Below are 24,406 nucleotides of genomic sequence, written 5' to 3'. Positions count from 1 at the left end.
GGCCGGAAGCGGCGGGCGCGGGGGGGGCAGGGCGGCGGCGGAGCGGGAGCGGCGGGAGGTGAGCGGGGACCGGCACCGGGAACCAGGAACCGGGAACGGGAACAGCGGGAGCGGGAGAGGGCACACGGCCCTGGGCACGGCCACGGCTGCGGGAGCGAGCGGGGACGGGCATCGGGCACCGCGCGGGGGGATACGGCCCAGCCCCGGGGGCGGGAGGGGACCAGGAACCGGGCGGGGGGGACACGGCCGTGAGGCTGGTCCTGGGGGCGGTACCGGGGACTGGGAACCGGGAGGGGCGGAGACACGGTCGCTGCCCGCCGGGAAGATGAGCCTGGTACCGGGGTCACTACAGGGGGGTCCCGCCCGCCGGGACCGGGGCCGCGCCGGAGCTGCTGCGGTCGATCCGCTAAACGCGGTGCTTTTGGGGTGATTTAGTCACGGAACGGTGCAAACGCCTCGGCGGGGCTGTGACCGGGGCAGCTTCGGGGGTCCCTGTGGGAGCGGGGGTGTCTCGGGGGTGCGGGGACACACGTTCCCGGGGCCGGAGCGACTCACCGGGCAGCAGGTGTGTGCCGGGGATTTGTCCTGGACAGGCAGGTGTGTGCCAGGGGATTTGTCCTGGACAGGCAGGTGTGTGCCAGAGGGTTTATCCTGGACAGGCAGGTGTGTGCCAGAGGGTTTATCCACCTTCCCACACTGACTTGCCGCAGCCCCGAGCGAGGATGTTGGTGTGGTTTGTGCTCCACACCCCAGGTACCGTCTCCGTCTTCCCGGGGTGGTTCCTGCCCTCAGCCTGTTGCTGATTCCTCCTGCTGCGTTCTGGCGGTGGCATTGCTCTGGGTTTTGTGATGCTGAAATGAAAAAATAACAGTGTGGATGTTTTACACATCAAGTGACAGGATTTTTGCCCATCTGGGATTCTCCAGGACCTGTGCTGTAGGTGCACTGGAAACCCAGGAATCCATGGCATCAAGGAACTGCTGTGTTCCCATCCTCTTCCAGAGGCGATCCTTGTGTCCCTGGAATATTGCTGAGCTTTCTGGAAGCCAAAAATACCCCCTATTATTCATGTAGAAAGTTCAGCCAAGCAGCCTGTGCTGGAGCAGGCACAGCTCGGGAGGGATGCTGACGAGCTTCCATGCTCTGAATTCCTGATATGGAGCTTGGTGCTGTGTCCAATTTAGCTTAGATCCGAGATCCTCGGTTACTTCCCTGGTGGATTCATAGCCCTGGCAGGGAATGGAAATGAGAGGAGTGTGGCAACAGAGTCTGGCAAATGCAACCCCCCTAATCCAGTTAATTGTGGTGAAAAAGGAATCCTTGCTCTAGTGCGGAGCGAGGCGACAATTTAACCGTCTCTTAATGTGTGAATAAAACACCAAATAACATTTTTAATGGCTTCAGTAGGGTTTGTTATATGGGAGAGCTGGAATAGGGGCCAGATGGATTTTTTTTTTTTTTAAAGCACTTTTGGTTTTCTAAATAAAAGTGGATGTGACATAGCAGGAGCAGCCAGCACGGGTTCTGGCACCGTGTCAGAAAGTATTGTTGTACTATAAACAGCCGAGATCCCTGTCCTGGCAGCTGCTGGGACCAGCAATAGCTGTCTTGTGTTCGTGGCTGGTCCTGACCACTGACTAAATTCAGGCATTTGACTCCTGTCTTGCTTCAAATAATTCCTTCCTTGATGAGCTGAACTGTTTAAAAAAAAAAAATTCTTTGGGCTTTTGGCAGATATAAATGTTGGAAATCATCTGGTAGCTGATCCCCTGAGATATTCCAGTGTCAGCTCAGAAATAAACTGTGGTATGTTCCTAATTTAGTTGTCCCATCTTTATTTCTCTTGCCCGTAGAAACAGGAAGTCGCTGATGCAAATCTCATGGTGCTGACAGCAGTTTGTCGGGCTTCTCACAGCTCAGTGTGAGCAGGAGCGTAGGTTTGACTTGCTTTGGCTATAAAACCAACATTTGTGTCTCCCAGAATGTCTAAGGAAGGGCTCAGGTTAGTGGTGCTGTCTCAGGCAACCGAGTAATTTAATTTGTGCTGGTTTTATGAGAGCTTGCTCCCTGCTCTGAGGAGCCTTTGGCTGGGATGTGCCACTGCTTGATGTTCCTCGAGCAGGAGACTCCTCTTGCTGTGATGTCCAGGGCTGGCTTTGGGGTAACTGGTGTTTTTACAGATAAAATCCCTTCTCTTTATTGCTCTGCTCCGTGTATCCAAACAGTCTCGCTGTAGATGGAGCCTGGTTTTGGTACAGCGTGTTCAAAGCCGTGTTCCCAAGCTGTGATGGAAATAAAGGGCAGTTGATACATTAACAAATGTGCTGTGAAAAGGAATGGCCTCCCTGGCCCACAGTGAAATGTGTGTTTGCTGCGAGCCCATCACTTCCGCTCCATTGGCAGTCAGAGTTCAAGTGAATTTAAACAAGACCTGGGTTTAAATCCTGCAGGGAGAGCTTCCTCTCCACTCTGGAGAACTCCAACCCCTGGGAAGTCTTCCTCATCCCTCCAGAGCACAGGATGATGTGCAGGACAACAATGACTCTTTGATGATCTGTGTGTCTCAGCCTCCCCTTTAGAGAAGGGAAATGAGACCTGATTATTTGCACTGAGATCCGTGAAGTCAATTTGTCACTTGCTGTCACATTATTTTTACTTTCAAAGTGATCCATGGACAAAACACTCTTTAGCTGTAGCCCAAGCAAGTCCTCTTTTTGATTATTTTTGTTTTTCCTTGCTAAATGTTAATCTCTGGATTACAAGCTCTGATTTAGTTACGACTAAATCTTTTTATTTCACTCCATATGGGTATGCAGGCAGCAGAAATAGCTGCATCCACAGTGCAAAGAGCACAGGGGAGGGTGAGTCAAGAGGACTGACTGAGATCCAGGACTTTGGGCTGCCTGCACTTAGTTCTCATTTTGCTGCCAATTTACCAAGTGACTTATCTTGTAAGTTGCCCTAATGCCACCCATTAAAAACAAATTAAAATGAGTTCACCATCTGCCCCATAGCACCAGGTTTACAGAGCTGGTATTGAGCACTGTGAGTTTATGGCTGCTGTCAGGAAAAACAAGGAAGGGCATGTCAAATTGGCAGGGAGAGTGGAAGGAATGTGTGTCTCAAGGAACAGTGGGATGTTAAAGGACATTAATCCCAACAGCTGATGTGATATGCTCCTCGCAGCAGCATGTTTTACTGCTGGGGGTAGGAAGCAGCCCTTCCATCTGGACTTTCTGGTTTGTAATCCTGATTTGAACTGCAGTTTGCCACTGGGTAATGGGGCTGATCAGATTAGAGCCTCGCCTGGAATGTGGTGGGGATCAGTGGTGCAGAACAGCAGCTTTGTCTGCCCAGCACACCCGGTGTCTTTCCTGAACCCCCTGCATTACATCCCTCTGCATTGCTGCTCTCGAAGCCAGGCAGAGCTTCCTTAACAGGTGGCTCTTTTGGGGGAAAAAACCCACACTTTGAGCGTGCTGAGAGCGGGGGAGGCAGAGCTCTGCTCTTGGCTGTGCTCCCACGGGGAGACGTGAGCCCTGTTCTGGATGCAGCAGAGAACTGAGGATCCTGCGGTCGGGATTTCTGCATGGCACAGAATTCAGGAGGCAGAGGTGTCATTACTGTGATTATAGGGGTGGCTGCCATCGAGTTTCAGCTTCTCTGAACTCTTTCTTGTGTATCTGGAAGCCATCCAGTCACTGCTGTCTAGTTTTATGCACAGCCTGTCCTCTGGCTCGCTCTTGGGCAGAGGAGGAAACCGCTCTTTTCCTCTTGGAAGGGGGGTGGCCTCTCCCCTGCCCCCCCCCAGCAGTGCTGCTCCTCCTCATGCAACCAGGGGAAAGAGGGGTGGAAAATGGCCTTGTTTGTCTTGTGACATCAGCGCTGCTGCTCGTGACTAATGCTGGATCTGCCCCACATCCTCTGGAAATTAGGTGAAAACATGCACTTTGGAGCAGGGCTGAGAAGGCTTGTGAGTGAAAGCAAAACCCTAGTGAGAACGTGAGGTTTCATTTCTGAGGGGATCTGGTATCAGTTCATCGTTCAGCTGAGTAAACCCTGCCTTCCTCTTTGAGTATTCTAGGGAATATTTTGGGAAAGACCCTCTCCTCCAGGAGCTGGAGCTTTTGCAGGCTCTAGCAGTGAGAAGGAAGCTGTGTCCAGGCCACAAGAGTGATTCATACTGTAAAGTCTTTCGATGAGTGGTGATAAGATAAAAATGCAATTGGTGACTTGCTGCTCCCTCCCTGCATTCCCTGTGCATTACTGTGCTCCGAGCGTGACCCATCTTGTTGCTTGGTGCAGAGGCTCTGCAAAGCAGTAATTAATGGAAAGTTTAGATGACTTTTAAGACTTTTCCAGATGAGATGCTGCAAATGGCTTGTGTGCCTCCATCTCTTTCCTGTGCAGTGCCTGCAGAGGAGGCTGTCGAGGAAGAACAGGGGCGCGTTGTTGCAGCAGCGGCTCTGCCGCCCCAGCTCGTGCAGCTGCTCCTCTTGGTGTGTGCCAGGGCGGCTCATTCTGCAGGCTGAGGCTCTGCACTGTGGTGATGCTGGGCTTACAGATGTTCCCTGCAGGAATTCAGGGCCCCAGGGGGTCCCCGTGGATGCATTTGCAGGGTCAAACCCTCTGGTTTTCACCTGGAGCGTGTGAGCTCCCAGCAGAGCAGTTGTGCTTCATTTGCTGTGCGGTCACAGCTGGGACTTTGGCCAGGAACTGACTGCAGTGAGATTCTGGGCAGACTGGTGTGTTACTTGTGTCACTACAAGGTTAGAAGGCGGAAGTTCTGTGTCGTTATACATGTAAGAAGTTCTTAAAATGGAATAGAAAGTATTAAAGGAGCGACTGTGGCAATAGCAAGTGGCTGTTGTGTAATCTGACTGTCTTTGCTAATGTGAGGGTATTTGCTGTCCATCATCAGGGTGCAGAGCTGGGTAGGAATTATTCTCCTGGAACTGGTAGAGCTTGTACCAGACAGCTGATAAACCCTCTGCAGTGTTTGGCACCTCAGTTCCACACTGTCAGAGGATGCAAATAATTGCCTTCTGCCTCTGCAGGTTGCGGACAGCGGTCGATATGGAAAGGCTGGTTGAACGGTTGGAGAAGGCTGTGGAGCGCCTGGAGACGGTGTGCCAAGGGCCTGGCATGTGTGGAGAGGGCTCCTCCAAAGGTAAGGGAGCTTTGGCTCCTCCAAAGCACCTCCCTGGGGCAGCCTCTGTGCTGAAGGCCCAGCTGGGCAGTGCCAGGCACCGGCAGCAACTGTGCCAAGCTGGCACAGGGCACTTGTGGGGCTCTGGGGGAGCTGGCCCTGCTCAGGGGGAAGTGGAGGTGGGAGCAGACCCTGCGCAGGCGCAGAGGGCTGTGGTTACTGTCCTGTGAAGATAAGAACTTCCTGTGGCTGCAGCACTTCCCTCCAGGCTGAGCCTCCTGCACTCGGATGGTGTGCCCCAGGTGGGAGGTGCAGCCTGGGAGCTCAGTGCCTGTGTGGGTGCTCCCAGTGCCTCCCAGTGATCCCTGTGCCCTGGTTCCTTCTCTGCAGGAGTGGCTCAGTACGTGCAGGCTTTTGATGCCCTTCTGTCTGGCCCAGTAGCCGAATATGTGAAGATCAGCAAAGAAGTCGGCGGGGATGTGCAGAAACACGTAAGGACTTGTGTTCTCCCTCTGCTCTGGAGAGATGCTGCGTGTCCTTCAGGGCTGCAAGGGCCACGTTTGCTGTCAGTGCCTGCATTCCTTTAGTGCTGCATTCTAGGATCTTTGTAATCCCTGAGGATTCAAAACAGATGCCCAGATAACCTCCAACAGGTTGCCACCTACGCACACACACGATGAATCAAACCTGCTCCTCGAAATCTTAGATAGTTAAATGCCTGGCTCTCTCTAGACCTTGGTGCGGGCCTTTAGGAGGCCTGAAAACTACCCAGCTCAGGAGCTGTTACACTCTTTTGAGGTTTCTCCTGAGGATGGCTGTCTCCAAAATACGTGGTTTGAGATCAGTGTAGCTGCTTCCTCCCAGAGCAGGAGCTGAGGGCAGTGGGATGACTTGTTAACATGAGTCTGGGTGCAAGGGAATCTCTCTCATGCTTGTCTCTGTCCTTAGGCTGAGATGGTTCATGCGGGTTTGATGAGTGAAAGGGCTCTTCTGGTGGTGGCATCTCAGCATCAGCAGCCAGCAGAGGTGAGTCTGGGACGTCTCTGATCAGAAACCTTGTGTGCTCTTCCCTCAGAGTCTGGGGTGTCTGTGAGTGTAGGGGACCCTGGGCTGTTACAGCTGCTCCAAAAGAGGAACTGGAGGAGCACTGGGGACACTTGCACACCTGAAGTGGTACTTGCTGAAGGCATGAACTGCTCTGGGTGCTCCCCCAAAACTGAGCAGAGTTCTGGAGGTTGATTCTTAGAGCTGCAGAACTGGCATTTCCCAGTTGTTACAGCAACAGTTGTTCTGTAGCTGTCGGAGCAGCTTGTGAGTGTCACCTCACAGCCTCTGTCTCCAGTTTCACCTGGCACCAGCACTGCACAATCACTGCTCCCTGAGAACCTGCAGACAGGAACTTGTCTGAGCCAGGAGCCACGCTGGGATTTGTGTAGCGTGTGCTTTTCATTATGTGATGCTCACAGACTTTCAGGCATCAAACTCCTCCTGGAGCAAAACAGACACTTCTGTCTATTGAATGGCCTCTGAATAACAGATGGGTTTTTAGGATTGATTTGTCCTTAGCAAGTAATTCAACACTTTACCCTGGGCTGCTGCTTCTCAGCAGGATGTGTGGCTGAGAATCTGATCCTGAATGTATTGGCTTTTCCCTGCTGAGAACTGTTTTTCCTGAGCAACAGGATCCCACCTTGCTTTTTGCAGTTATTATCTGGCTCAGCCATGGCTTCTACTGTTACCTTGTGGGAGCTGGATTTCTGTGCTCCTTTCCTAGTCACTGCAAAATAAATCTGCATCTTTTTCCCCAAACTCAGCATTTAGAGGGTTGTTTATCTCTCACCAGGCTGGCTGGGGTGCTCTACGTAGCCTCCAGCCTGAGAATCTGCTTACAAATCCCACTGACACGTTATTTAAATAAAGGATTATGAACAAAGAACACCTTAATCTAGGTTAGGTCTTTGTGCAGGTTGTCTGGCAGGAGTCTAGTTCTGGAGCAGCCAGTTTGAAATGCAAAATGTGTGAACTCTCAGTGCTTGTGGTGAAGAATTTCCCCATCTTGTGACTGGACAGTGGCACTAGGCCAGAGCTTCTGGAAGTGTGGCCTGGCCAGTGGTGCTTTGGGACCTCTCAGTTTTCATCTAAACAGGGGAAGGGACAGCAAGAGAAGCTGAGGCTTTGAAAAGCAACTTTTGCCCAAATTTGTCTCTCTCTGCTGCCACCAGCAGGAGACTTTCTAAGTGTAAAGGAACGAAAAGTTGCCTAAGAGGCACCTCTGGAAACACGTAACCTTCTGGTTGCTCTGCTCTGACCCCAGAGCCCTTTTTAGCACTTCCAGTCAGCATTCCAAGTGAGCAACACACAGAAACAGTTTTTACCATCCAAATACTAAAGGTTTGGATTGATTTGAGAAATAACTGGAATCCTGTAGTCTGGCTTGGTAGGATGACCTTTGAACTTGCTGTGACTCTTGACTGTGGTGCAGGGTGCAGGTCCCAAACCTTCCCAGCACCCCTTTCTCTGAGGGTTTGTGAAGAAGAGGGAAAATGTAACAAACTGTCTTGGAACAAAAGAATCCAGGAGAGGCAAATGCTATTTCTGTCCTGGTTACTAACAAGCTTTGTCAGTGTCTCCTGGATTGAACATGAGTCACAGTTCTTGGCGTACTCCCATCGTACCAATCCGACTGGGAGCAATGACTTCAGCCCTGGAGGAGCTGGGCTGTGGGGCTGAGCTGGGCTCGAGGGGAGGGCCAGGCCTGGGCAGGAGCTGGAGCAGAAACTTGTGCCAGTTGGAATCTTCTCCTGAGTCACCATCATCTCAGCAGAGCCGCCCATGAAGACGTGCAGCCGTTCCAGAGCAATGCTAATTAATCTTCTTACTTGTTATTGTCCCTCTGCAGAATGCCTTCTCAGCGCTCCTGAAACCCATCTCGGAGCAAATCCAGGCAGTGCAGAATTTCAGGGAGAAGAACCGTGGTAGCAAAATGTTCAATCACTTATCTGCAGTCAGTGAGAGCATCCCAGCCCTGGGCTGGGTGGCCATGGTAAGGACTCCAGTGGGGAGTGGTTGGACTGGTGGGAAAAGTCTGGCTCACTGCTCAGCTGTTCCAATGTGTTCTTTCTGCTTTAGGCTCCAAAGCCTGGTCCTTATGTGAAGGAAATGACTGATGCTGCCATGTTTTACACCAATCGGATCCTCAAGGAGTACAAGGATGTGTAAGTTCATCTTATCCCTTAAGGATGTCATTGAACTCAGTTTACTGGGTGTGAAGGGGCTGCTCCAGTATCTGACCACAGCCTTTCTAATTCCTTCTTCTTTGATCTCCTTGTGTCCTCAGAGATAAAAAGCAAGTGGACTGGGTGAAAGCTTATCTGAGTATCTGGACAGAGCTGCAGGCCTACATCAAAGAGTATCACACCACAGGGCTGACCTGGAGCAAAACAGTGAGTGCTGGCTCTGTCAGCAGGAGCTCATCACTGCGTGATTATTGCAGCAGAAACAGAGCTTGTGCAAGTGCCTTTCCTCTTCTCTGCTCTTACAGGGTCCTGTAGCCACAGAAGGGGCTAAAGCAGCACCTGCTGCCCCCGCTGGGGCTGCACCCCCCCCTCCAGGCCCTCCTCCTCCTCCTGCCCCCGTGAGCTCCAGCACAGACGACTCTGCCTCGCGCTCCGCGCTCTTCGCGCAGATCAACCGGGGAGAAGGGATCACCTCGGGTGAGTGGGAGTGGCAGAGGGAGGGGAGGAGGGAGAGCAGCCACCAGCGAGGGAGCTGCTGTGCTGCAGGTCCTGGTTTTGCTGCTGTCCCTCAGTGCACCTCCTTAGAAAGTACATGACAAAAACCCCTCTGGTCCCAGTATGGGACGGAGGCAGCGCTGAGCCAGGTCAGTGGGACAAAGGGAGCTCACCCGGGGGAGAATTCCCACCCTCACCTGGCAAGTGCAGCAAGACATTAACCTGTAGCTGGAATAGAGACTGAGCCCTGCATGTCTCCAGTGTAAAAGGTGCAGTTTTGCACCTATTATTTGCACAAACCCTCTCCCTTTTTTTTGTGTTACCCACTCAGCACATCAGGACAGGTGTGAAACAAAGGTGAGGTGCTTGGCTGAAGGCTTTTTCCAGCTGCAGAGTGGAAGAGCTGGCACACTCTGGTTCTGTGGCACATGCTGTGTTCTCATCAATATTGCATCAGTGTTTCCTGCTCCCTCCACTTGTCACAAGCTTGGGCTCAACTTAGGTCCAGTCCCAATAATTTATTTGCATTTTGACAAATGCTGTCATGATTGGTGTAACCACTGATGTCTGCTGTTTGTGGAACTGCATTCTTGGAGCACAGCTGGGTCTTCTCAGGTTTGACTTCTCTTGCAGGCTTGAGGCACGTTTCAGATGACATGAAAACCCACAAGAATCCAGCCCTGAAGAACCAAGGGGGCCCTGTGAGAAGTGGCCCCAAACCTTTCACTGCTCCCAAACCAGCCTGTAATGCTAATCCCTCCCAAACCACCTCTCCGAAGGCACCTCCACTGCTGGAGTTAGAGGGCAAAAAGTGGAGAGTGGTGAGTGCCTGGTGTTGGCATGAGTGGGTTGGAGGGATGGGAGCTTTGAAGTAGGGAAGGAGGGTCTCCTGGAGACCTTTCTTATAAAAGGCACCAGCCTGAAAGCACCTGCAGTTTGCTTTTAAAGGAGCTGCCGTGCCCTGCTGCTCGCGTGGGTTAGTTGCTCTGCATTCAGAAAATGAAGGGTGTTTTCCCTGCCTTTTCAGGAAAACCAGGAGAATGCCACCAACCTGGTAATTAGTGACACAGAGTTGAAGCAGGTAGCATATGTTTTCAAGTGCACAAACAGTACACTCCAAATCAAAGGCAAGATCAACTCCATCACCCTCGGTGAGTGAGAAAACCCTGAAAACTGCTTCTGTGTGCTGGTATGTTTGCAGAACCTGAGTCTCCAAAACCTTTCTGTGATCTACTCTGCTTTTTTTTTTTTTTTTTTTTTTGCAGATAACTGCAAGAAGCTGGGTCTGGTGTTTGATGACGTGGTGGGAATTGTAGAGATCATCAACAGCAGGGATGTTAAAGTTCAGGTGAGCGTCTGTCACCTCTCTCTGCCAGGAGTGTGACTGCTGCATCTGCAGCATCTGGTTCTTGGAGTGGTTTTATTTCCAGAACAGGAATGTGCATCTCTGGAGAACATTTATGAAACACCATCTGTCCTACTGCTCTGCAGCTCACCCAGCCCTTAAGAAAGGGCTGAAATTTGCCTCACTGAAAGGGTACAATTTGCCTACTGCTTCGGGGCTGTAGGGAAAAGCTGAGGCTCTGTGAGGTGGGCAGCAGGAGGCCAGCAGTAGAATATACTCCAGTTCCAGTTTTGGTACCTGGTTTGGGATGGTCAGTTTGCCCAGCATCCACTGAAATTTTGCTGTAGAGATCAAAACAAGAAGTTAACTTCGGATTTTTGCTAAAGGTGGGAATATTTGAATCCCGCGTGTCTGGGAGGGGGGTGGTTGGAGACAAACACAAAAGAAAAATGCTGTGGTTGCCCAGTCCAAGCTAATGCTGCTCTGGCCCTGCCAGGTCATGGGTAAAGTGCCAACGATTTCCATCAACAAGACAGACGGTTGCCACGTGTACCTGAGCCAGAGCTCCCTGGACTGCGAGATCGTCAGTGCCAAGTCGTCGGAGATGAACGTCCTCATTCCCACAGAGGGGGGGGACTTTGTAAGTGTCTGTTGTGAAATCCTTGTGGAGCTCTGCTCTGGGGATGTGTTTTGAGCCCTGCAGGGGGAATGCCAGTTACAGCGAGGTGTGGAGGGACAGCTTCTAGAGTCTGGTGGTTGTGAATGGTTCTTGGTGTTTTGTGAGAGCTGCTTCTTCCTCGGCATCTCTTGGGGGCAGAACAGGCAGTGATGGTGGCACAGGAGGGGGCACAGGACATATCTATGAAAAGAAATGCCTAAAGCAGTGGGATTAGTTACTAGTCTTAGCCATGAACTGATTTTTGATCTGTTTTCACCCTCCAGACTGAATTCCCTGTCCCAGAACAGTTCAAGACAGTGTGGAACGGTCAGAAGTTGGTCACCACTGTGACGGAAATTGCTGGCTAAGCAGAAAAGCACCAAGGCTCATGCCCTCCCCTGGCCCTGCTGTGGGACAAATCTGCTTTCAGATGATTCTCTTAGATTTCTTGTACCTTTCTGCTCTCAAACTGCTTCTCTTCTACCCGAGAGACACAGCTACCTGCCGTCACTGAAATTCCTCTGCCTGGGGTTTGGGGTAGGTGGCGGGTGAGTTCTTGTCCACATCTATCAGCAGGAAGGTGTATTTTCTCTCCCCTCTAACTGCACCAATTGATCAGAGTGAACTTCACAGCCAGTCCTGGCAGTTGGCTTTCAGAGTGTTGTTCGGGTTTTTTTTGTATTTTGCCTTTAAGCAAACTGTTCACGTGAGAGGAATGTTGTCCCCTTTTTAACGAGTAACGGTGTCTGTTGGAGTCCACAGTACCCAGTTGCTATGGCAGATGTCTTGAGAAGGTTCTGGAAGCTGCCAATTCCAGCTCTGTGTACTAGCTGGTGGCGTTACAGGACATGGGAATGGTTTTGTCGGACCAAAGGGCCATAGCATTCCACCCTTGACCTCTCTTTCATCATTCCTACTAGCTCAGTGTATTTCTGATTGTGCCATGACAGGAGGCTTTAATTACCCAGTGCCACAGGAAGGCTGCAGTGGTGTAACCCTGGTTACTTGGCAGCCTGGCTGGTAGCTTGGAGCTGAGCACCTCTTACTCCATGAGCCCTCCACCTTCACAAGGGAACCTTTGCCCCAGGGCTTCCTTCTTGGAGCAGCTGAACTCAGGTTCAGTCTTCCAGGTTGGTTCTTCTGAACCTGTCCCCTCCCACCGAGGAAGGGGCCTCCTCCATTCCAGGTCAGTTGTAAATACCCGAGTTGGATCAAGTCGGTTCATCGCTCTCTTCCTCATCTGCAATCAGCCCCCATGAAGTGAATCCTCCCCTTTTCCCCCTGTTGCTTGGCTCTTTTATTTTGGTGGAAGGTCGTAGCCTCTGTTCCAGGGCCCTGGAGCAGAGTGATGGATCACACAGTACTGTACTGGCCCATAAAGGGAGCTGCACGTGCTTTGACCTTCATTTTTTCCAACGCCTCGGGTGGCATAAGCATATCTTAAAATGCATTCCCTCTGTAAAAGTGTCAATGTTCTTTTTCTCTAGTACAGAACTTACAAAAAAAAAAAAAAAAGCAAATTTTTTTTATTTTGAAACTGTCCTGTGACTTGTACTCGTCTTCTCCTGAGGCTTGTGAAAAAAACCTTTCTTATGTACTTAAGATTATACAGAAGATAGAATAAAGTTAATGCCAACTTGCTCATTACTGTGGCTCTGGTCTCTTTTTGGGGACACACAGGAGCTCAGGTAGGACAAGATGCACCTCTGCCTTGCTTTCCTCAATTCCTTTGAATAGTTTTCCACAGGGAAGCACAGACCTTCCTCAACTCCCCTCAGAACAGTCTCAGTAGTTGTCAAATCTCACCTTTTTTAGTTGGTTAGATGTAAAGTTCTTTATTGATTTCAGTTGTACAAAAGTGCATAAAACAAGCCATTAGTTGAAAACTGTCCAAGATGTTAATACCTGCTGAATTTCAAACCCTCCTTTTTCCCCAGAAACACCTAAATTTGGCCCTTTTCCCCATCCTGAAGGACAGGCTGTAATATAATTCCCCTGCATACAGCCATGTAAGTCTTGCTGATCCCTGCACTAGTGATTTGGGTTAATACTGCCATTGTGTCCTGCGAGGAACAGGTGATGGAGAACAAACCCCTGGCACAGCTGATCCTTCTGCATCACCCAGGGACCAGACTGGCCACAGCTCTGAGAGCTGAAGCAGATTTGCCAGGCCCTGTGCAGGATGGAGTGTGTCAGACTCAGTGCAAGGCTCAGCCTACCCGTGTGGGACTGGAATTACACCAGGAATTCCACTGCTGTGGAAGTGCTGAGCTAAACCCCCTCTTCTTCCCCTTTCCCCAGATCCCTGCAGGCTTGGACACACAAAATGCTGTTGCACAGTAGCATTAACTAGAGCAGTAAACCCTTCCCAGTGCTCTCACAGGAGCTTCACTGGAGGAAGGGGAGGATAGTGGTGTCAAACCACTTTTCTGAGAAGTGCAGGTGGTCCCCTTTCACCCCCAGGAACACCAGCTTCCCTGCTTTGTCCATCTCCTGCAGCCCCAGGCGATCCTGTGGACAGAAGTACAGGGTTCCACCTCTGCTCTTCAAACCTTCTCCTCATGGAGGGGAACAAGGAATTTTGTGTGAATTTTACAGGAGGCAGAGTTCATTAAACACACACTGAAGGGGATCCTGAGCCAGGCATGAACCACCAGTGGCACTCCCACTGCCAGAACTGGCTGGAGAGAAACGCCTTCCCAAACAAACAGCTGCTGGCAAGGGGAGGCAATGCCCCAGGAATGGCAGAGATGGTGAGAAGAGCAGAGCTGTGGGGTTTAGAGCTCCTGAAGGCCCCAGGGACACTAAAGAGTGGAAAGAGCAGAAGACACTCCCCCCAGCACGTACCTCCTTGTACAGCGAGGTCTCCTGCAGCGGGATGGTCTCCTTGGCTTGGCCACTTCTGTAAAACCCAAACCACTGCAGGATAAAAACAAGGGAACAGCTGCTGAAGGGCTCCCAGGAGCCAAGCAGGCCTTCAGCAGCTTCTGCTGGAGTCTGTGTGGTGTCAGGCCTGTGTTTGTGCCCAGCCTGCTCCTCAGCAACCTCCAGAGAAAACAGAAGCCCCAAAACACCACCCAGAAGCAGCTCCTGCCCTGCCTTCCTCACCTCAGAGACTGGAGGGTCCACCATGGTATCGTTGAGGAATTTCACCATCACAAACTTTTTCAGAGCCATCAGGTTCTTCTTGTAGGTCTCGTTGATGCCCTGCATGGAAGCAACAGAACAGATCCAAGCCACTGGAAAGCCCAGAGACAGGTCAGGGAAACTGCTCCAACCTGCTCTTCAGCTGCACGGGGAGCCCTGGACTGCACCAGCCTCGAGGGTGGGAATGTGCCACGTGTCAACAATCCCATGACATTTGGGTTCATCTCCAGGCTGTAGGGAGGGGATGGGCCTTTCCTGCCTTCCCAGGAGAGGGAGAGGCTTCACCCACTTGAAGGTGGTCTGAGCACGTGGCATGTCCGCCCAGCCACTCCAAAGGAGCTCAGTGACACAGGAGCTGCTCTGCCACAGACCAATCTCACTCATCAGTCTACCAGCAAAAATACTTTGGGATTCAGGGCAAAAAGTGCTTCCCTTGGGACTCCAGCAAAGCTGCTGCCAAGGAAAACCAACATAAATGAAGTCACTGCTAAAGCTTCTGCTCTCCTGGTCACATCCTCCTCCTCCTCCTTACCCTCTCCTGGTTGATATCAGCCAAAAAGATGCTGTTTTTCCTGTAGTCCTCCTCCTTCAGCGGGTCGTGCCAATACTCTGCTTGTACCAGGCTGGAGAGGAGAGAAACCAAGGATCAGACTGGAGACCCAGAGCTGCTCCCGTGGCTCTGGCTGCTGATGGATGTACTCACTGCTCCTGAACAGCTTTTGTGTAGGCTCCCAGATCCAGGGTCTTCCGGATCCAGTCACAGATGTGGGAGCTCTCCCCAGGACAGCGTGGAAAGCCGTACACGCCTGGGGGATGGAGAGGTATGACAGCTCAGGGAGCCAAAATTAAATCCCTTAATCCTTCTGGAGGGTAAAGAACCACCTCTTACAGAGCAGGAGCCAAGAATTATCCAGGGAATCAGGCAGCCTTTAATCTTGCAATCCCATTAGGCAGCCATCCTGCCCCAGGAACTGTGGCAAAGATAATGGATGGGGAGTGCTGAACACTGTCCAGCTCACCTGGGGTGTTCCCAGGATGGCTCCCTATAAATCTCCCCCACTACACTACAAAGAAATACACTCAAGCCATGGAACTTCTCAGGGGAGAGTATTTGAAACTCATTTCCAGCCACTCTTAACTGTACACCTCTTAAAATTCCATTTCATACCTCCCTTTCCTTGGGGCTTTGGCCTTCCAGATGCTGATTGTAAAATACCCAGGTGGTTTAGTTGCACAAAGGCTTTGATCTGTAGAAATTTCTCCTGAAATAACTAATCCCTAGTGTCCCCAAGGCATATAAGAAATCTACTCAGACAATGAGTCATCTACTTACAAAGGTCCCTTTTCACTGCTAGTTAAGCAAGTCCAGAAGATAATGCAGTTGGCTGACTAATAACTGGGCCAAAGCAGATCACCAGATCCAAGAGCAAAGGGACAATTGAATTCATAAAGAAAAGGTTCAGAGTTGAGGGAGAGGCCAAAAAAAATCCCATTCCCACCCCTTCAGGGTGACCAGGAGGTGTGACAGCTGGAGAGGACACTACCTTGGTGCTGTCCCCCGATGGAGATCAAGTTGAGCATGGGAGGAGAAGGGCACCTCTGGGCCACGGCCCTCCTGTGGGGGAGGATGAAGAGCTGAGCTCGGCGTGCCCAGGCCATGAGACCTGGCTCACATGCACAGCTCACATGCCAAGGCCACAGGTGCTGGTTCTGTGTGGGCTTGGGCACTTGTGTAACGTTTGCAGAGAGAATTTTAACCCTTCCTGGGAGAGAAGGGCCACAGGCAAACGCGCTCTGAGCGCTCCTGCCTCTGTGAAGGAGTTTGGCAGTTTATGTCTGCTTAGTACTTCTAAAGGGGTTTTAAATCAGAGCCTGAACCCCAACAGAAGTCACTGGAGATGGAGCAGGATGTGAACTCACAGGAATTGGCCTCCCTGGGAGAAGCCCATGGCGTTGTAGCCTCCCTTCAGGTGAGGGTCCGCGGCGAGTTGGCTGCAAACCTCCCTCACCTGATCGTTCACGTTCATGAAGAAGCTGTTCTCCATGTCCTGAGGGATTAGCCAGGTGAAAACATATCATTTGCACACCTTTACAATGCCTGGTGTTATTTGAAACTCTGCAAGCAGATCACTAACAGTTCTGGTTTTGAAAGAGGACCTGAGCTTTCACAGTGAGGGAAGTGAAACCCCAGTTTTGAGACTTCACCACATCTTTGTTCCCTCCTCTGGCAAAACCACCTCATGTGGGACAGTGACATTTCCCCAAACTTCTTCACCATTTGAGTCCCTTCAAATTTTATATATATAAAATTAAAATTAAATTTATAGGTATATAAAACAAAATCGAACTTCACCCATCTCCTCCAGAACCCAGAAAACTGCATACATTGTACATTATCCTGAGAGATTATTCAAAGGAATTCCATAGGGCTACATAAAACTGTCAAAACCCACATAGGTGCAGAAGTCTAATTTATTACACTGAAGTGAACAAACAGTTGTAAATCAAGAAGAGTGGGCAGGGATAAAGCTCTGCTTTAGCACAGCATCTATCACATGTATTACCTGGAGTGGTTAGGGTGTGCTAATCAGTGGATTTGCATATTAATCCAATTTAGATTAGGGATTTGGTTTTCCCCAGTTCTTTTCTGCAGGTATTAGCTGGACTTTATTAACGTGTCAAAGCTGTTTACTTCACTGAGAAGAAAACAATTAGCAGGGAAAGCACAACACGAATCGTTGTGGAATCCTGTTAATACCAGAGACTGCAGCAACTTCAGACCCACCCACTGGCCACCCCTGCTCACAGAAACACCAGTGACACCCCAGTTACCTGTATCAGGTTGCTTCCAATCTTGAGAGACAGAACGTAAATCCCCGGTATTTTTTTCTCCACCATCTTTTGAACGTAGCCCATGCTCATCGGGTTGCAGCAGCTGTCTCCTGGGAGAGGGAACACCGGGAGGCACCGTCACGCCACGGTCCGGGACCCTGACCTCCACAAACACACCGCGAGCCTGCGCTGCGACGGGGCCTGGAGTTGCCAGCCACTCGTGGAGCCGGCGGAGGAGGGTCAGCACCTCCCGGCCCCGGTGGGCACCGGTAGAGGGGGACACCGGAGAGGGGCCGGCGAGCGCTCCTTGGGCCTGCTCGGCTCCCAGCCTCCCCCGCCGCCCCGCGGAGGGTCCCGGCTCACCCATGCCGTGCCAGATGACCAGGGGTGTGGCGGTGGCCGCGGGTTCCAGGCACAGCCCAAGCAGCAAAGACAGCACCGGCATCGCCGCCCTGAGCGCCGCCATCTTGACCGACCACATGACTCGCTCCCGGCACAGGGGGCGTGGCCTCTCGGGGCGGGACCAGCGCTGGGGGCGTGGTCTACCAGCAAGGGGCGTGGCGGGGGAAGCTCCCACCCGGGTCGCGGGTTCGAGTCCCAGCTTTGCTCCATCACCCCGAATTCCCAAATCCCGCCACAGCACGTGGCTGCGTCTCCTCCCCCGCCCCCGGGACACGGAGCCGGGAGATCCACGACCCCGCTGGTCCCCTTTCTGGGCTGGGGAGACACCTCTCCCCCTGCGTGAGCTACCCCTGGGGGACAGGGTGGGGCAGGGAAGGAGCCTCCCAGGGCAGTGGGTACCCCCAGGGGACAGACCCCGCTGCCCCGTCAGGCTGTTGTGGTCGAGGGTTATAAACCAGAGGTGTAAGTAAGGCCGTCCTGGGGAGGTTCGAGGCTGCTGTAGATCCCCGTGCTCACGAAGTGTCCGTGCCGGCAGCGCAGCCTGCTCCGCTCTCACCGTGCCGGGAGGAAATGCCAGTGGTCACTGCCTGGCTGCTCCCGTGTTCGTTGACATTTTTGGTTTGCTTCCCAACAGGGCTGGATATTATCCTGAGTAGGAGCAGGCAGCAGCGTTGCAGGCAGGACAGGATGCAGTGCCACGAGGACAACACGCAGGCAGGGGAGGGGGGGGGAGGCAGAGCAGGATGAAACCCCTCCTGCAGTGAGGGAAAGGACTGGAAGCACCCACTCCTCTCCCTCCCTGTGACAGTCTCCTCTCTGCCCCACTCAGGAAACCTTTGCTTTCTGTCCCCAGATATGCAGTGTTCCTGCTGGTTATCACAAATACCTTTGGCATAGTCACAGGAATTATTGCTCCCACTGCAGTTGGACTTTTCATCAGCCAGGTAATTTGGGGCCACAAACCAACAGCACACCCCTGGAAAAAAAGAAAAAACAACACCATAAATCTGCTCTCAGCAATGGATTCCTTTCTTTGCACTGAACCAAAAATTACACCAAGCCAACCCACTCTCCCAAAGAGCACATGGGATGTAGCACCCAGCAAAACAGAGCTCAGCACTATTTTGAGGACACAGGGATGACTCAGAAAGCAGGAAGAGCTCCACATGGGCCCCATCTGGGTGTACTTGGAGATGGGGAGAGGGTCGAGGGAGTGGAGTGAGGGGGAAGCTCTGTGCCAGGCAGGAAAGGTTCCTGAATTCAGCACAGCATGTAATGTTTCCAAAAATGCCAAGGCAGGAAATGGTTCTGCAACAAGAGAGGTCTGACAATTCCTCCCTGTGAGCTGGTGGGTGCTGACACAGGTTGGACTGTGGCTGGAAGTGTCCAAGGCCAGGTTGGACGGGGCTTGGAGCAGCCTGGGCTAGTGGAAGGTGTCCCTGCCCGTGGGAGGGGGTGGAACAAGAAGAGCTTTATCCCTTCCAACCCAAGCCATTCCATGATTCCCTGATTCCATACGTCTGGAGTTGAGCAAAGCTCTTCTGCTGTTGGCAGGAGTTACAAGCAGAGGATGGAGATGAGTCAATGCCTTCACTAGTGGGTGGCAGCAGTTGTGTGGTCACTGCAAGGAGACAAAGGGAAGGCTGACACCATCGTGCTCTATTTTTGCCCCCAGGATCTCCACAGTGGCTGGAGAAATTCCTTCTTCCTCCTTGCAGCCCTCAACCTCTTTGGCTTGATCTACACAGCCTTTGGCAGTGGGACCATCCAGGACTGGGCCAGGCAGGACAATGCTGTGGGGTGAGAGCCACGAGCTTGGGAAGGGGCCCAGGGGAGCAGGGGCAGCACTTCCACCCACCCCAGTCTGCTCCCTTGGGGAGGCACCAGCCCTTCACCCCGTGAGAAGGAGCACTGCAGCATGGACAGATCCCAAACAGGATCCATGGATTGCTGGGGAGCTGGATGCCAGCCAAGCCTGCAGCTATTTCCAGCAAAGCTGTTCTGAGATGAAGTAAATTGATAATGAAGCACTAACGTTAGTTTTTAACCAGAGGCTTTTCACACCCTCTGCACACAGACTGCCCACACTTTTTTTCCCCTTCTTAATGAGACAAGCTGATTATTCATTTATCCTTCATCCTCTCTTAGAAGCAACTGGGGCAAAAAATAATTGATGGCATTGCAAAGCCCAGGCTGCAGCAGGGAGTGGGCTGTGATCCTCCCTTGCTCCAGACTGAGCCAAAATGGTGCAAAAACAGGATCCAGATCCCAGGCAGAGCCCCAAAACCCACCAACACTTCACTGAAAGAGTGAAGTGAAACTGAACTGTGTTCCCAAATCTGGTTCAAGGAATTTGGGGTTGAGAGGGTGTGAGAAGCTCTGATAAGTTACACTTGCTGCTGCTTGAGAGTGGAGAAGCTCCAGCATTGAGTCCAACTCCTGGCCCTGCACAGGACACCCCAAGAATTGTGCATCAATTGTTTTTTTGTTTGGGTTTTTTTTTTCTTTCTTTCCCTTGTATTATTATTATTATTGCTGTTGTTGTTGTCAGGATCAGGTCCAATTCCTGGCCCTGCACAAGACACCCCAGAAATTGTGTTCCCTTTCCTTTCGTTGTTGTTAATATTATTATTATTACTATTATCATTATAATAATAATAATTATAATAATTGTTATTGTCATTATTATTATTATTGTTATTGTCGTTGTTATTATTGTTAGTGATATTGTTATTATTGTTGTTGTTATCATCATCATCCATTATTGTACTTTAACTCGTTTCCAATCATTAGCAATAATCAAGATCGGGGGCGGAGCCACGGCAGTCCCGCGGTTGCCATGGCAACCGCCCGCGCCGCCCTCCGTCCGCCAGGGGGCGCCGCCGCGGCCGCGCCCTCCCATAACCCCCCGCGGCGGCGGCGGGCCCGCCTTTTCCCCGCCTCCATCATGGCGGTGAGTGGCGGCGCCGCGGGCCCGGCCCGGCTCCATCCGCCGCCATCGCCCGCGCCGGGGCTCGCCCGGCCACGGCAGGAGCGGGGCGGGCTGGCGGGACAACTGCGGGGGCGGGATGGGCGGGCAGCGCTCGGTGCGGCGCCCGTGGGGAGCGGCTGCGGTGACGGGCCGCGGCCCGCCCGCTGCTGGGGAAGGGGTGGCGGGGCCGCGGTGTCCGCCTGCGGGAGCCCTTCCCCCGGGCACCCCCGGTTACCGCCGGTGTGGTTTCTCCGCAGCAAGACCAGGGTGAGAAGGAGAACCCGATGCGGGAGCTGCGGATCCGCAAACTCTGCCTCAACATCTGCGTCGGGGAGAGCGGGGACCGGCTGACCCGCGCCGCCAAAGTGCTGGAGCAGCTCACGGGCCAAACCCCCGTGTTCTCCAAAGGTGAGGGGCACCAACAGTTTGTTCCTGGTGGTTTTCCTGGCTCTTCCTGGTTGTTTCTCTTGGTTTCCTCCCTCTCCTGGGCGTGTGGAGGGTGCAGGGGCAGCACAGCTCCCAGGAAGGGGCTCCGGTTTGGGAAGGGGCGCTCTGGTGTGGGTCCTGCTGGAGAACTGAGAGCTTTAAATAATCAGGGGCTGGCGGGTGGTTGCGTCAGGTCCACTCTGCCTTCAGACTCTGCTGCTGCTCTGCCAACATCCCCAAAGACAGGCTGCCTTTCTCTTTAATTTCTTGGGTGGTACAGAGCTCTGAATCCCCCTGGGTGGGAATTCTCTGGCTGTTCCCTGAGTGCGGTTGTCGCTGCCCACAGCCCGGTACACGGTGAGGTCCTTTGGGATCAGGAGGAACGAGAAGATCGCTGTTCACTGCACGGTGCGCGGGGCCAAGGCAGAGGAGATCCTGGAGAAGGGGCTGAAGGTGAGAATTTGGGCCGGATCTTTGGTTTGTGGAAGAACAAAACCTCCCCGTTCCTAGTGAAGAGATGTATGTTCCAAAATGCTGCACCTGATCTGGATGCAAGTCAGTCACGGATACAGTCTGATACAGGGACTGGAATGTTCACAGTTTCTCTGGGTGCTGTTTCATCCTAATTTATGGGCTCATTTTTGAGGGGAATTTGTCTTTGCTGCTGGGATTTATGAGCACCCCGGGGGAGGAAAATCTCAGGGATGAAGATTTAGTAGCAGGTGAGCAGGTTGGGGGCCTGGTAGCAGCTGGCAGAACCTGTTACTTGTTACTCCCAGGACTTGTTACTCTCAGTCAGTAACAAAATAGTGACCAACAACCAACGTTTCAGGTGAGAGAATACGAGTTGAGGAAAAACAACTTCTCAGACACCGGGAACTTTGGCTTTGGCATCCAGGAACACATCGATCTGGGCATTAAATACGATCCTAGTATCGGTATCTACGGCCTGGACTTCTACGTGGTGAGTGTTCCCTGCTTCCCTGCAGCAGCTGGGCTCGTGGGAAAGCTCTGGAAGGATAACTGCCTTCCCATGGAACTTGCTGCCAAGTGCTGGAAGGTACCCTTGGTTCTAATCTGAGATTCCCAGGGCTGCCATAAAATCCCTGATTTATGGAAAGTCTCACAAAAGCCTCTTCAGAAGCAAATACTGTTGCTTTGGGATGACGCAGAGATGGGCTGAGTTTGGGGAGGGAAAGAGCAGCGACGAGGCACCACTGATGTGGAACTTCCAGGCTCCTCTCCTAGTAGAGAAAGGTTTAATTTAAGAAAATCAATAAATACAGGGGGTGAAGCAGTGCTGTTGGCCTCCTCCTGCAGGTGCTGGGCAGGCCAGGCTTCAGCATTGCTGACAAGAAACGCAGGACTGGCAACATCGGGGCCAAGCACAGAATTGGGAAGGAGGAAGCCATGCGCTGGTTTCAGCAAAAGGTAAAGGCCCTCTTTATTTTTTTATCCCAAGGATTTCCAAGCAAGAATCAGCAAAATGCTTTTTGGAAGAGCTGCAGCAAGTTGCTGGGCAGGGGAAGACCTTGATCAGTGCTTAATTCAGAGATTTTTACTGCCCCAGAGCAGTAGAAGCTGCATTTGAGCATGAGGTGCTATTCATGCTATTTTATTTGTGTGTGTTGTGAACTGAAAGAGCAGCTCTTGCAGAAGAGCTGGAAGGAGTGGAAGAGGTTTTTGGAGGTGTTAGATGTAGGTGGATCACGAGTGATGGGGCAGGGTTAGGATTTGTCGCTCTGACCCTGCTCCCAGCTCAGCTGCCAGGCTTGGAGGATGGAGTGATCCAAATAAATCCTTGGGGCCATATAATGATCATGAAGGGGAGCTGCTGAAAGCTGGGTTGGAAGTCTCAGGGGTGGGGACTGCTGATAGTTTTTCAGAGGTGGAAAGGATGGATGGTCTGTCTGGAGGCTCTTTGCTCTGCCTGGACCTACACAGGTCATATACTCTGCACAGGGAGGGCTCCAACCTGCTCCTGCTGAATCCCTTTTCCCTCCTTCTGCCTGGTTTTGCTTCCTGTGATTTCTCACTTGGTTCTTTCTTTTTCTTTCCTCACAGTATGATGGCATCATCCTTCCTGGTAAATGAGCAGTTCCTGTTACCAAATAAGTAAATAAAATTTTCTAACCCCTTACTTGTGTTGTGAATTTTGGGGGGGGACTCTTCCAGACCTGGGAAGCTGCTGGGAGCAAGGGACACCTGCACTCGAAAGACAGGAGCTTTTCAGCTGGATTTGGAAGTGTAAACACAGGTTAAATATTGAAATTTCACAGGAAGTAAAAAATATTTTTTCCAGTTTTTCTCTCCAGATCTCTCAGAGCTGCATCTCCCTGAGATACAGCAATGCAAGAGCATCCTTAATGCCACCAGTCCCAAGGAGAAGCAGGACCTACACTGTGTGACACTCTGTCTTCAGAAAGTTATGTCAGGATTATTTTCTTAAATATGTAACCAGACAGAGTCCTTCTCCTTCACCTGCTGGTGCCTTCAGCCCTGGGTTCAATCAGGGTGTGAGTCACAGCAAACTCTAAGCCAACCTGCAAAACTACTTGGACACTGCAGCTCTAGACACTACTTCGCTGCAGCCCCATTTTAGAAAGCACCAAAGTCTTTCCCCATGACGTTATTTCCATTATTCAGCAGTTCCTGTGCCCCACACAGATCTCTGCAGATCCTGCCAGGTGAGCCCTGGCTCCCTGTGACTCACCAAAGGCTGGGGCTGCTCTTACCTGGCTCTCAGACTGGTTAGTCCAGGGTGGAAACACTGGGATTTGCAGGTTGAGGCACAGAGACCCTCAACTCTCTCCTTGCAACATCCTCCTCACCCTCGCCTGCCCCCAGGCACCTGACTGCTCATATCACTTCTACATTTACTGCAGGCTTTTGGGGTGGTGTGGGCTCAGTGGGGGACATGGAAAGGGCTGGACTCAGGTCCAGACTCAGACCTGAGATACAGCACTGCAAGAACATCCTCGCTGCCAACAATCCCAAAGGGAAGCAGGAGTTATCCTGGATGTCCCCAGCCAAGGGCATTGCTGCAGCAACAGGGGAAGGCAGTGAACCACATGAGAAGCGGTTGAGGGCGCTTGGGAAAGACAAGGAGCTGCTGGAGAGGGTCCAGTGGAGGCCACAAAGATGATTAAAGGACTGGAGCCTCTCTGTGACGAAGAGAGACTGGGGGAGCTGGCCCTGGTCAGTCTGCAGAAGGGAAGGCTGAGAGGATCCATCCATTTGTATGGATCCATCAATCCATACAAATACCCATCGACCCCTACAAATATCTCATCAATCCATACAAGTATCTCCAAGGAGAGTCAGAGGATGGTGCCAGACTGTTTTCAGTGACAGAACACGAAGCAATGGACATAAACTGAAACATAACACCTTCCACGTCAACATGAGGCAGAACTTCCCTCAGAGGGTGGCAGAGCCCTGGAACAGCTGCCCAGGGAGAGCGTGGAATCTCCCTCTCTGGAGACACTCCAAACCCACCTGGACGCGTTCCTGTGTCACTGGATGATCTCCAGGGGTCTCTTCCAACCCCAATCACTTTGTAATTCCGTGGAAGTCCGTCCCGATCCCGGCAGCGCCCCCCTCAGCTCCCTCAGGGTGGGCCATGGCGGCCGCGCCCCCTCAGCTCCGCCCTGCCCGCACTTAAGATGGCGTCGCCCGGCGCCGCCGCCAGGCCTCAACATGGCGGCGCCGAACTCTGCCCTCACCCTTCATGGCCGAGGCCGCG

General features: G+C 52.1%; 3 protein-coding genes across 5 annotated transcripts; 2 read left to right on the top strand and 1 right to left on the bottom strand.

The window, feature by feature from the left end:
* On the top strand, window positions 1–12,530 carry CAP1 (cyclase associated actin cytoskeleton regulatory protein 1). The gene is made up of 13 exons (XM_032709907.1): window positions 1–58; window positions 5,058–5,170; window positions 5,540–5,640; window positions 6,098–6,175; window positions 8,049–8,192; window positions 8,279–8,364; window positions 8,487–8,592; window positions 8,691–8,862; window positions 9,514–9,701; window positions 9,908–10,031; window positions 10,146–10,228; window positions 10,722–10,865; window positions 11,168–12,530. Exons 2-13 carry the CDS (start codon window positions 5,077–5,079, stop codon window positions 11,249–11,251), a joined length of 1,404 nt encoding a protein of 467 aa, XP_032565798.1. The 5' UTR covers window positions 1–58; window positions 5,058–5,076; the 3' UTR covers window positions 11,252–12,530.
* On the bottom strand, window positions 631–20,794 carry PPT1 (palmitoyl-protein thioesterase 1). 3 transcript variants are annotated; one of them, XM_032709906.1, is made up of 10 exons: window positions 20,471–20,794; window positions 18,151–18,240; window positions 16,863–16,972; window positions 15,951–16,078; window positions 15,575–15,645; window positions 14,734–14,836; window positions 14,563–14,653; window positions 13,992–14,090; window positions 13,731–13,802; window positions 12,691–13,394 (listed from the first exon to the last, which is right to left on the bottom strand). In XM_032709906.1, the coding sequence occupies exons 3-10, from the start codon at window positions 16,950–16,952 to the stop codon at window positions 13,272–13,274; spliced, it is 777 nt and encodes a 258-aa protein (XP_032565797.1). In that variant the 5' UTR covers window positions 16,953–16,972; window positions 18,151–18,240; window positions 20,471–20,794; the 3' UTR covers window positions 12,691–13,271. The 3 variants fall into 3 exon arrangements, with proteins under 3 accessions (XP_032565796.1, XP_032565797.1, XP_032565795.1); XM_032709905.1 differs by lacking the exons at window positions 12,691–13,394; window positions 18,151–18,240; window positions 20,471–20,794 and adding exons at window positions 631–851; window positions 17,226–17,360; XM_032709904.1 differs by lacking the exons at window positions 18,151–18,240; window positions 20,471–20,794 and adding an exon at window positions 17,226–17,360.
* On the top strand, window positions 20,114–22,801 carry RPL11 (ribosomal protein L11). Its single transcript, XM_032709910.1, has 6 exons — window positions 20,114–20,217; window positions 20,493–20,643; window positions 21,008–21,114; window positions 21,494–21,625; window positions 21,982–22,092; window positions 22,726–22,801. The coding sequence occupies exons 1-6, from the start codon at window positions 20,212–20,214 to the stop codon at window positions 22,753–22,755; spliced, it is 537 nt and encodes a 178-aa protein (XP_032565801.1). The 5' UTR covers window positions 20,114–20,211; the 3' UTR covers window positions 22,756–22,801.
* Window positions 22,802–24,406: the final 1,605 nt, after the last annotated feature.

The sequence above is a fragment of the Chiroxiphia lanceolata genome, chromosome 24 (genome assembly GCF_009829145.1).
Source record: "Chiroxiphia lanceolata isolate bChiLan1 chromosome 24, bChiLan1.pri, whole genome shotgun sequence".
Classification (NCBI taxonomy): Eukaryota; Metazoa; Chordata; class Aves; order Passeriformes; family Pipridae; genus Chiroxiphia; species Chiroxiphia lanceolata.
Note: the sequence above shows the minus strand (reverse complement) of the source record. Positions and strands in the feature narration are given on the sequence as shown.

What these genes read in the sequence shown, in the direction of transcription:
- PPT1 (XM_032709904.1), bottom strand. Translation starts at nt 17,343, where the DNA reads ATGTGGTCGGTCAAGATGGCGGCGCTCAGGGCGGCGATGCCGGTGCTG. An exon ending in ACAAAAGCTGTTCAGGAGCA is followed by an intron (nt 14,654 to 14,733) that starts GTGAGTACATCC and finishes TCTCCTCTCCAG; the next exon opens with CCTGGTACAAGCAGAGTATT. An exon ending in AGACCTCGCTGTACAAGGAG is followed by an intron (nt 13,395 to 13,730) that starts GTACGTGCTGGG and finishes TTCTGTCCACAG; the next exon opens with GATCGCCTGGGGCTGCAGGA.
- CAP1 (XM_032709907.1), top strand. Translation starts at nt 5,077, where the DNA reads ATGGAAAGGCTGGTTGAACGGTTGGAGAAGGCTGTGGAGCGCCTGGAG. An exon ending in AGCATCAGCAGCCAGCAGAG is followed by an intron (nt 6,176 to 8,048) that starts GTGAGTCTGGGA and finishes GTCCCTCTGCAG; the next exon opens with AATGCCTTCTCAGCGCTCCT. An exon ending in AGGGCAAAAAGTGGAGAGTG is followed by an intron (nt 9,702 to 9,907) that starts GTGAGTGCCTGG and finishes CTGCCTTTTCAG; the next exon opens with GAAAACCAGGAGAATGCCAC.
- RPL11 (XM_032709910.1), top strand. An exon ending in ACGGCCTGGACTTCTACGTG is followed by an intron (nt 21,626 to 21,981) that starts GTGAGTGTTCCC and finishes CTCCTCCTGCAG; the next exon opens with GTGCTGGGCAGGCCAGGCTT. An exon ending in TGCGCTGGTTTCAGCAAAAG is followed by an intron (nt 22,093 to 22,725) that starts GTAAAGGCCCTC and finishes CTTTCCTCACAG; the next exon opens with TATGATGGCATCATCCTTCC.